This window comes from Gastrolobium bilobum, unplaced genomic scaffold (assembly GCF_033153095.1).
Source record: "Gastrolobium bilobum isolate Gb01-03AN ecotype WA unplaced genomic scaffold, APGP_CSIRO_Gbil_v1 utg73159, whole genome shotgun sequence".
In the NCBI taxonomy this organism is placed as follows: domain Eukaryota; kingdom Viridiplantae; phylum Streptophyta; class Magnoliopsida; order Fabales; family Fabaceae; genus Gastrolobium; species Gastrolobium bilobum.
Window position 1 is genome coordinate 52,499 of NW_026896305.1, and position 12,036 is coordinate 64,534.

A 12,036-nucleotide genomic window follows, 5' to 3' on the forward strand; every position below is an offset into this window, starting at 1 on the left:
GCTTCACAATGAGAAGTGCATTCCAAAATATGCATTTTGAAAGTGGAGATATCAAATTACAAGCAGGTTCCAACTTCAAATTTTTTTATCAGTTACTATGTTTGACAGATTTGATGCCTTTCTCTAGAAAAGTTTAGATGACCAACATTAGTCAGTGTAAAGATTCATCCAAAGACACAAGCTCAATGAATATTTGTGGTGGTATTATTTTCAAAAAGGGAGCATAGTTTTATTACAAAGAATCTACAATATAAATCAAATTCTTTTATATGGTAGTACGTGTAACCAACATAATCATCCATCTCCATACTGTGCTTTTTGTTAAATCTTTGAGACTGCAGAACAGTATTTAATCAGTTAGAAATAAATCACAAGCTGGGTGTAGCTGAATACATACGTAAAAATTTGTATGTTTCTGTTAGAAATAATATTAATTTATTATTATTAGAATAGTCTAGATTGTGGGTTTGGCCCATTAGGTCATCCCATTAGGTCTTTTAGCCTCTATAAATAGAGAGTCTCCTTGTACATACTTATATACTCGAATATACAATATATTTCAGATTCAATTTGGTATCAGAGCTCTCGATCTGAGGGCTCGGCTTCCGCATATATATCTTTTCCTTTATTTTTACTGCCGTGCATCATACCGGCAACCATCCTTTCACACCTAACCCTTATTTAGTCACAAGTTTCTTGTCCTCAACCTCGTATCATCTAGAAAAAGATCGTCAGCCTCCGTTCATCGCCGGAAACCGCCACAAAACCACCGTCCGCCACTGTTCACCGCCGTCAGACTGCTTTTCCGGCGACTTTTCCGACCAACCACCACGCGATCAGGAGCGGCTCAAGGAGGCGACCCTGTCTGTCCAAGCCGCGTGTTGATCGGAGCATCCACGCGCCGCCACGCGCCGGTGGAAGTCTCCGGCGGCCGAACCATTGTTCCGGCGCGTGAGCCACCGTCCGGCCACCGTCCCAGGCCGGACCACCACCATCTTGCTCGCCTCCTCACCCTCTTTCCAGATCTGGTCTCCGCTCGTTGTGGGTCCCATCCGTTTGAAAGATATCAGTGAAAAACCCGTTGTTTGGACACTTTTGTGCAACGTTTTTGCGCGATTTCTTGCTTTCTTGTAGTTCTTTGCTATTTTCTGGTCATCTCATTTTATTTTGTGAGGGAGGGCTCAAATAATGCGTCCAAAAACACGACTGGCATCATCTCCGGTACTACCACATCTCCATTCTTTTCTCAGGCCAGTGATTCCAATTGGAACAGTGAACGCGGTCGCAGACGTGGCCGCAGACAGAGGCCTCGTTGCAATTATTGCCAGAATCTTGGGCATTTTGAAGAACGCTGCTATAGGAAGTACCCTCATTTGAAGCCAACGTCTGCCAAATTTGCTCAAACTGATGTTACGCCACCTTCAACTGGATTAGTAACTCTTTCAAGTGCCGACTATGAGGCACTTCTCAAGAAGGTTTCTTCTCAGCATCCTACTCAAGACACTGGTAATCATGTTGCTTGTTTTTATCAATCATCTCTTGGACCCTGGATAATAGACTCAGGTGCTACTCATCATCTTTGTGGTAATAAAGATCTCTTCACTTCATTTTCTTATTCTAATAACCTACCCCCTGTCACTCTTGTTGATGGCACTAAGGCTCCTGCTCGTGGAATTGGGGAAGCCAACCCAACTCCCCTTTTAACTTTGAGTTATGTTTATTATATACCTGGCATTCCTTTTAATTTAATCTCTGTTAGCTAGTTGATTCATTCTCTTTCATGTACTATTACCTTCTCTAAACAATCCTTTTCTATGCAGGATTCGGGTACGGGGAAGACGATTGGAGCAGGCGTTGAGTCACGAGGTCTCTACTATCTGATTGCACCACCTTCTCCAGTAGCCTGTTCTCTCACAGAGTCTCCTGAGCTAATTCACAGTCGTCTGGGTCATCCAAACCTCTCCAAGCTTCAGCATATGGTTCCTTTTTTATCCAATCTTAAGTCTTTAAACTGTCATTCTTGTCAACAAGGAAAACACACTCGCTCCTCCTTTGCTAATAGAGTCAATAAAAGAGCTGATGCTCCTTTTTCTATTGTTCATTCTGATATTTGGGGTCCGAGTCGAACAACGTCTGTTTTGGGTTTTCAGTATTTTGTCACCTTTATTGATGATTTCTCCCGTTGCACTTGGGTTTATTTAATGAAAAATCGTTTTGAGTTATTTTCAATTTATCAAAAGTTTTGTGCAGAAATAAAAACTCAATTTGGTGCTTCTATTCAAATCTTGCGCAGTGATAATGCAAAAGAGTATGTGTCTCTTGAATTTTCTAAATTTCTGGAAACACAATGGACGATACACCAGACTACCTGTCCCCACACTCCACAACAAAATGGAGTCGCTGAACGTAAAAATAGACATCTAGTTGAAACTGCACGTACCCTTCTCATTCATATGAACGTCCCACTCCGTTTTTGGGCAGATGCTATTATCACCTCATGTTTCATTATCAACCGCATGCCCTCTTCTGTGCTAAATAATGATGTTCCCCACAGTATTTTGTTTTCCGGAGCACCTTCTTATCCTCTGCCTTTACATATTTTTGGCTGTACTTGTTTTGTTCATGATCTTACTCCAGGTAAAGACAAGTTGACATCCAAGGCCTTCAACTGTATTTTCCTTGGGTATACACGTTTTCAAAAAGGGTATCGTTGCTATTCTCCTGATCTCAAGCGTTATATCGTTTCTGTTGATGTCACTTTCCTTGATCAGCAGCCTTTTCACTCTACTCCGTCTCCAGTGTCCCAAGTTGATCAGGTCCTTCCTGTTCCTTTTCTTGACTTGTCTTTACCAGCTGCAGGTGACCCTATTCCAGAGGAGCAACCAATTACCTCCATACCTGCAGATCGTCCTCTCCTCACATACCAGCGTCGTCAGCCTGCACCTCCTCCGACTTTGCCTCTTGATGACTCATCGCCCTTTCCCGTCGGCTCTTCTCCTCCGGATCCTCCATCAGAGACTCCTCCCATTGCCCTTCGGAAAGGTATTCGATCCACTCGAAATCATCATCCCCTTTATTCTTTCTTGAGTTATGACAGACTTTCTTCACAACATTTTACTTTTGTTTCTAGTCTCTCTTCTATTTCCATCCCTAAAACCACAGGTGAAGCACTATCTCATCCAGGGTGGCGCCAGGCGATGCTTGATGAAATGCAGGCACTTCACTCCAATGGCACTTGGGATCTTGTTCGTGCTCCTCTCGGGAAGTCTGTTGTTGGTTGTCGATGGGTGTTCACAATTAAAGTTGGTCCTGATGGCACTGTTGATCGCCTTAAAGCTCGCTTAGTGGCCAAGGGATACACACAGATCTTTGGTCTTGATTATGGGGATACCTTTTTTCCTGTTGCTAAGATGGCTTCTGTTCGCCTGTTTCTTGCCCTTGCCGCCATTCATCACTGGCCCCTTCTCCAACTTGATATTAAGAATGCTTTTCTACATGGTGACTTGCAGGAGGAAGTTTATATGGAGCAACCACCAGGTTTTGTTGCTCAGGGGGAGAATTCTGGAATGATATGTAAACTTCGGAAATCTTTATATGGCCTGAAGCAATCTCCTCGGGCCTGGTTTAGCCGTTTTAGTTCAGTTGTTGAATCCTTTGGATTAATCAAAAGCAAAGCCGATCATTCTGTCTTTTACCGGCATAGCTCTTCTGGCCAGTGCGTTTATCTCCTGGTCTATGTTGATGACATTATCATTACAGGCAGTGATCAGACCGGGATTGATCAATTGAAAGAGCATTTATTCAATCAATTTCAGACCAAAGATCTTGGCAGACTTCGATATTTCTTGGGGATCGAAGTTGCACAGTCTAGGCGGGGCATTTCCATATGTCAGAGGAAATATGCACTGGATATCCTAGATGAGACTGACATGTTAGGCTGTAAACCCATTGATACACCTATGGATCCCAATGTTAAGTTATTACCAGGACAGGGGGAGCCACTGCCAGATCCTAGTCGCTACCGCCGACTAGTTGGAAAATTGAATTATTTTACTGTGACAAGGCCAGATATCTCCTTCGCAGTGAGTGTTGCAAGTCAATTTCTTGATTCTCCCTGTGACTCCCATTGGGATGCAGTTATTAGAATTCTCCGATATATTAAAAAGGCGCAAGGAAGAGGTTTATTATATACAAATAAAGAGAGTTCAGAGATCTCTAGTTATTCAGATGCTGACTGGCAGGTTCTCCTTCAGATAGACGATCCACCTCAGGGTATTGTGTTCTCTTCGGAGGAAATTTGATCTCTTGGAAGAGTAAGAAGCAAACTGTGGTCGCCAGATCCAGTGCGGAGGCAGAATATCGGGCAATGGCAAATGCAACCTGTGAGCTCATCTGGCTGAGTCAATTGCTGAAGGAACTCCATCTCTGTGAACAAAGGCCTATGAAGCTCATCTGTGACAAGCAAGCCGCTTTGCATATATCCTCTAACCCAGTCTTTCATGAGAGGACCAAGCATATAGAAATTGACTGTCATTTTGTTAGAGAAAAGATCCAGTCAAGGGAGATCGAGACAGTATTTGTCAATTCCAATGATCAACTTGCGAATGTATTCACTAAAGCTCTTAGAGGTCCCCGAATAGATCATATTTGTAACAAGCTGGGAGCTTTTGATATATACGCACCAGCTTGAGGGGGAGTGTTATAAATAATATTAATTTATTATTATTAGAATAGTCTAGAATAGTCTAGATTGTGGGCTTGGCCCATTAGATCATCACATTAGGTCTTTTAGCCTCTATAAATAGAGAGCCTCCTTGTACATACTTATATACTCGAATATACAATATATTTCAGATTCAATTGTTTCTAAGTATTGCAGTACATACATATTCTTGAGGAGAAAATCCATAATGTTTGAAAGAAAATGCATCAGGCAATGATACACGTCCACATATACTTCCTCTAAGGTGTTCACATAACTAATACTCAGGGAATATTGTAATATCTCTCAAAAGCCAAGGAACCATCAAATTGAAATTTTTCATGTTGTATATTACATTTTAAATTAACAAAGTCCAAAAGAACTAGGAGCTGTGAAACCTCAAATACCTGAAAATACAGATTAATGCCACCGCACCAGGCAGCAGGTAGTGGCCAATAATCGGGAGTTTGAAACATATGGTACACTTCAGGCATTACTGTCATTACTTTTCCATCAAAACATATGGTAGTTCCAAGTTGCGACAAGTTTAAACAACATCTGTGACAAAAATTCTAAGATTCATGGATTTGGAAATAAAGGCTAAAATAAACGACTAAAGTGCTAGATAGTCAAATTTTTTGACGGATGAATAGTCTCTACCACACTTGTTGACTCCAGTCGAATTCTGTCAAATTTCGACTAATTTTTCTAGCTATGTAGCAATACTCAATCAGCAATAATCAGAGATGCTGAAACCTCATTACCAGTAAATATTCAAACAACCACAAGAGACGTTTATGCAATAACTAATAAGGCAGTCGAACCTATCAACACAACTAAATTCTAATACAGCATGAAGTGAACCAAAGAGAAGTGCATTCCATTTGTTTCTAATATCAACTAAAGAATGCTCATTCTATATATCCACGTATCATGTACACAATTAGAAGAAGAAGAAAAAGTTTGTGACATTTTTTCATTTCATAAGGTGAAGGGTATGGATGAATAAAATGTCAGTTCTCTACACTTCATGGTAATGTACTTTTATTATTTATTTTGATAAAACACTCACACAGACACTTTATTGTTAAACCTGCAGAAGGATGAAAAAAAAGTTGCGTCTTCACTCACAATTTTTAAGGTATTTAAGAGATAGACAACTTGTAGCCAAAAAAAGAAAAAAAGAGATAGACAACACAAATTTTTTGTTCCTGTGTTTGAAAAACAAGGGATTATGAAGGTAATAATAATAATAATACAAAGCACATTATTGGCCTAAGTCACTTTCGATTTTAGAAATTTAGCACACTATGAAGCAGCTCAGTTAGAATTAGAACCGAAATTTAATCATGAACAGCAAATATCCTAAATTGGCAGTTGTCTGAATTTGTAATATAAAATCTTATTTTCATTTAAAATTTCTTAAAAAGAATGATATGAATCGACATCATTCATAAACTATAATTCAGATCATATTTCATAGGGAGCTTAATCATCAAATAGGAATTACTAAATCTGAGCTGTTACATTCAGTACTCTCATAATGTTAGAAGCATGTCAAAGTCAATAATACGTGTAAGATTAGTCGTTAGTCAGGCCTACTTTAACTGCATATAGAAGAATGGAAGAAATTTCACCTGCAACCACAACAATTGCAAACAAGATGTAAAAAATCAATTCAACTCAAAAATTTAAGTTGTTGGGTGAGATTATATTAAAGATTTTTATACTTTTTTTAACATGTCCCCTTATATGAGAGCCCATTGAACTTGAAAGATGAACAATGGACAGATCTACCTACCTGTGTTAAGAAACTCCACAAGATTTAATTAATTATTTACTAAATAGGGGGTGATGAGGATCAAACCCATGACACCGACACTCTGATACCATGTAAAGAACCAATTCAACCCAAAAACTTATGTTGTTGGGTGATGTTCCATTAATGATTTTTATATTTCTCTAACATTAAATCCTAAGCTTCATAATCCTCACAGTGAGGGTAAAGTGTCATTCAAGTTGATGATAGACTTGAACACTGCATAGCACTTATATTTGCCTATATTTTTCAACATCAGATGCACGATTCAATCTTAGTCGCTCGTACATGACTGACTAGAGTTTATACTACTTGCGGATACCCATAGGATTTGCATTCTTGATTATCCAAGGATGCTCCCTTATCTTCTGAAGAGAGAGCCGTCTTGAGGAGTCTTTCACCAGGAGCTGCACCAATTTACAGATTGCTGTTAGAAGAACATCTAATATGTTTACTATAAGGATTGGGGCCAGGATATGAACACTTAGATATGAACATACCCGACTAATAAGATTTTTGGCATCTGAAGAAACGGCAGGGGAGGAAGGGAAGCTTAGGTCAACCTTCATTATCCTACACAAAGCTAAATACATTACATACGCATTGAAGAGCAACATCTATTTACTTAAACATAAAAGGCCCACATACTTCCTTACCTTTTGAAGGTATCTGCTTGACTCTCAGCCTCAAATGGAGGAGAACCATAGAGGAACTCATAACAAAGGATACCGAGAGTCCAGTTATCAACCGCATAGTCATGAGCTCTGTTTTCAACCATTTCTGGTGCTAAATAATCCAATGTTCCACACATGGTATGTCTTTTGCTACTAGACTGTACAGACCAACCAAAGTCGGCAATTTTAAGACGACCCTGCAATCAAGCCATGTTAAGACTTGTTGTACAAGTGTCCTTAAACCCCAAATATAATTAACTAGCTCCAACTAGCTACCATATCTACAATAGGAAATATTTTCAGTCTAGGATTTCTTTCATATGGATTTAAATTCTGGCTTGGGAGAAGGGGATAGGAGAAGAAAAGGCAATAAGTTAAGGCGTGAGTAAAGATTTCAATGAAACATATAACAAAGCTGAAGAGGACAAAAAGTGGGATGAGGCAGAAAACAGTATTGAAATGAGCAGCAAAATGTATTATAGTTAATATTATGTAATCTGTAGGTATTCAATTTCTTCTGGGTGTATTGCCATAAGTTGACACAAAGTGCAGAAAAATATATAGCTTGCAGAAGAAAAAACAAGGTATAAAGAGAAAAAAAAATTATAAGTATATTTTGGCGTACCTCATGGTCAAGTAACAAATTTTCGGGCTTGATATCCCTATGAATAACATGCTTCTCATGACAATAAGCTAATGCCTTTGTGAGGCTCAAAATATACTAGAATTTTCAAAATAAACAAAGGTTAGGAGTCAACTGATAAGAGAGGCTTGCCTCAAAATGAAAGAGTAGGATGATAAGAATATAATATAATCTCTGCATAGAAGATACTTTTAGGAAGAGTTTGTTTCAAGGCATAATATTACATTCCCAGAAATGACATAGTTAAGTTAGCATTTAATATTTTCAGGAATAATTTTCAAAATTCAAATGATGGAAAAAAAAAGTGGGAGTGAGAGTGGAAGTTAACAGTTGCGTTACAAGATAACTTCCACTGTCATAGTATGGGAAGTCACATACACACCCCTCATCATTGGAATAAAAAACAAGTAAAACATAGCAATGTCACTTTCCTAAGAATGAATAATGTGCAGGAATATTTTTTTAAAGCTTATGCCAAACATGAGAATGTCATCTTTCCCAACTTCACTTTCCCAACAAGATTTGACAATCTTTAAAACAAACGCACCTTTAGAGATTCCAACCTGTTTTCATGTAATTTCTCTATAATTCCGTAATTTCACAGCATGACCTTACAATTAGTATAGTTGCTGCAATCATCATAAACAACTTATAATTTAATATTTAAAATTTATTATAAAAGATCTTTGCTTTGCTGTCCATTCAATCTCTTTAGAGATGTAATCAATTTATCACAAAACATACAATGGCAGATTTTTGTTCATACTTGAATTTTCTCAAAAAGTTAAAAGGCCACTAATCTCAAGTGATGCCTGAGGGCGGGACTTCAGGAAGCAATAAGGTTGTTTTTTGTGACCAAAAAGTCATGGATTCGAGTATGGAAAACAGTCTCTTTGCAAAAAATACAAGAATACAAGAATAAGACTGGGGTATAATCGACCCTCGCCCCTACCCAAGTCAGGGAGTACTAGGATTTGCCCTTAATCTCAAGGGATGCCTAGAACCACCGAAAACGTTCATTTTCCAACGAGAAAAACACAAGCTTCCTCCAAAACAAGGCCGATTAGAGCAATAATAACAGAGTTAGTCAGAATGGAAGAAGCAAGAAGGACACTGCAGCAAGGAAAAGGTGACAAAGGAAACATAATCTCATGACTCATGACTCTAACCTGTCAAATCCATATCCAAAAAACCAACCTTTATCACATAATCTTCAAAACAGATATACATACACACTTAAGAAAGGATTACCGTGGCAGCCTGCTTCTCAGTGAGATGACCTTTTTTTCTTAGCTCCTTGTAAAGCTCACCGTTATGAGCATATTCAAGAATCAAGAAAACACGCTCATCGTCATGAAACCAACCATAGAGTCGCAGGATGTTCGGGTGGCGAAGAGCGGATTGTATCTCCATCTCTCTCCTTAGTTGATGTTGAATTCTGTACTTTTCAATTTGTTGCTTAAAAATAACCTTCAATGCCACAATATATTTGCTCTGAACACACACACACACACACAAAACCATTGGCAACACAGAAAGCAAAATCTGCACCTCCCGTAAGTATCAAAGATAAGTATTTAAATAATTGTTGCACATAGATTTACTTAATTTTCAATAAATCAATTATTTAGCTAAGGGACATTTTAATTATTTTTTTAATTACTTGAAAACTTATTTTTTTAATTACTTGAAAACCTATTTATTTATAACATAGATGGAGAAGTTGAAATAACCATGTTCGATGATTTATAAAGAAATGAAACATAGAAACGTTGATTTATGAAGCGTGAGTTAGGAACCTTGATCTCTCTGGCGACGTAGACCCTGCCGAATTTGCCTTTGCCGAGGGGTTTACCGATCTCGAAGTCTGCGAGGGACCACTTCCGATTTGAGTTGTCTTCTTCCTCCGCTGGGTTTTGGGAAGCCATTTTCGGTGGATTCAGAGATTGAAAAAAGGAAGAATTTAACGGAATTTGAATATCTTCAAAGGCGCCTAAACTCAAATCAAGTGCAAGCAACGAACTCGTGCTATCATCTCAGAGCCGCATTGGTTATATCATCGGCAAATATCTGTTTCATGACACACAAAAGAAAGTGGGTGGACCAACCATGGAGAAAAAAGAGAAAAAAATAAAATAAAATAAAGTAAATATTGTTTTTTGGTAGGTAACAAAGGCCTACGATGCACCGACACAGGACATGACACGACACTCCAACACGTTAATTCTAACAAAATGCTAAATTTTGACACGTTGGACACGTTTTGATATTAAATAATATTTTTAATATATATAATATAATTTACATTTAATACATATAACAACTCATAATAAATCATATAACTAATCAAATATTCAAATTTCATAATATAAATATTAAGCAAAAATAATAGAACATCCCAAGAGTTGTAGACCATTTATACACTGCGTGTCACACAAAATAGAAGTGTTGGGCCTCTTATTACCTTCTACTTGCTAGTGCACCTTACATATGGTAGATGTCTGACTATAATATTGAGTTTTGTTTTTATATGATATGTAAAACGAGATACAGGGTGGCAGACTTTTAAAAGACCTGGAGTTAAAGCTTTCTTGGATCATCTAGCTTAATTCTATGAAATTGTGGTGTATACAGATGAACAAACCATGGTAAGCTGGCAAACACAATGCAGTTTACATATAATATATTCACCAAGATGAATGGGCAAAAAATTGATCGTGCATATTTTGTTTACTTGTACAAAAAATGATTAAGAACCCCAAATCCATCCCCTTACCCACAACAAAACCAGCCGCAACCCCAAATATTGAACCAAAAATCTGAAAAGTTCAAGCCATTTGCAAATTAAAAACTATGGTCATTGTCAATCAACGAACGAAATATTATCAGAAAGAAACCTGTTTCAAGATTTTCCTACTGGCAAGGGGGGAAGACCAGTAAAAGACTATTTTTTTTATTTTTTAGCCAAAGCTATGGACTTATACATAGGGGATGAAAAGAACAAAAAGGATTAGACTCACACACATAATATCATGTTTGTAGGACTCTCGGCCATTAATACAAACAGGTTGTATGCATCAAATTTTTCAAACAATAAAATCAGACCTGTGTGTATAGCAACAAGTATAGGTGAGGAACGGACAGCAAACTGGCACTGACGGAAAGCTAGGTGAGGGACGGACTGCTGGAAACTGGCACTGACGGACGGCTAGGTGAGGGACGGATGGCTGGAAACTGCCCACCGAGCTGTACCGTGTTCACCTTTAAGGGTTGTTTGAGAACGAAGAACACACCTGGAAACTGGCATTGACGGACTGTAGGCGAGGGAGGTGAGGGACGAAGAACGATGGAAGTAAGGAAGTGAGTCTGAGCGGGATGATTTAGGGTTCAAAACATTCGACCAAAATTTTTTTTGTTTTTATTTTAAAATTATTTTAATTTTATAAATATGTCAAACATTTTACATTTATTATACCCTTTGACCGTGTCCGACACGGACAAAATCGCATGTCGGGATAGTTAATGTAAAAGTCGACTGCGTGTCGGACGCGCGTCGGAACATGTCTGTGTTATCCGACACGCATTTTTCTTCAAAATTAACATATGGTGCTTTGCAGACAAAGGTTACGGAACTCATTTTAATTTCTCATAAAAGAAAAAAAATACCTATATCAGTTCTTTTTGAAGAATTAATGCGGATCTTATTTGAATTTTTTAAGGAATTGTAATTTCAAAGAAATTACAGATCGACTATTTTTTTCTAAGAAATTAAAATAGATTCCGTATTTTCTTATTAAAAATCCAAAAAGATATTTACTCAAAATAAAATAAATTTTATAAATATTATGGAAAACACTCTCCCTTGTATTATATGTCTCAGGGATATACATATTTCTTATAAAATATTTATTAAATAACTATCCATAATATATATATATATATATATATATATATATATATATATATATATATGGTTTTATAAGAATTATGTTGTAGGAAAAGTGATTGTGTTATGTTATAGAGATTCGTTTTGCGTGCCGAAGTTTTTTTTTTTTTGCTGTGGGCCCCACAAAATGTTGTGTGTGTAGGAAACTTTTTGTGGTCATGTTAAATGATAGATGATAAACCCATATATATATATATATATATATATATATATATATATATATATATATATATATATATATATATTAAAGGT

General features: G+C 37.4%; 1 protein-coding gene across 3 annotated transcripts; it reads right to left on the reverse strand.

Annotated features, from left to right (window-relative positions):
• Positions 1-6,286: 6,286 nt before the first annotated feature.
• Positions 6,287-11,207, reverse strand: LOC133298801 (serine/threonine-protein kinase Aurora-3-like). 3 transcript variants are annotated; one of them, XR_009749863.1, is made up of 8 exons: positions 10,944-11,207; positions 9,638-9,908; positions 9,090-9,332; positions 7,821-7,916; positions 7,178-7,392; positions 7,022-7,094; positions 6,504-6,928; positions 6,287-6,339 (listed from the first exon to the last, which is right to left on the reverse strand). XR_009749863.1 is itself a non-coding variant. In XM_061498156.1 (8 exons), the coding sequence occupies exons 2-7, from the start codon at positions 9,764-9,766 to the stop codon at positions 6,830-6,832; spliced, it is 855 nt and encodes a 284-aa protein (XP_061354140.1). In that variant the 5' UTR covers positions 9,767-9,908; positions 10,944-11,207; the 3' UTR covers positions 6,287-6,339; positions 6,810-6,829. The 3 variants fall into 3 exon arrangements, 1 of the variants encoding a protein (XP_061354140.1); XM_061498156.1 differs by having other exon boundaries at positions 6,810-6,928; XR_009749864.1 differs by lacking the exon at positions 7,821-7,916.
• Positions 11,208-12,036: the final 829 nt, after the last annotated feature.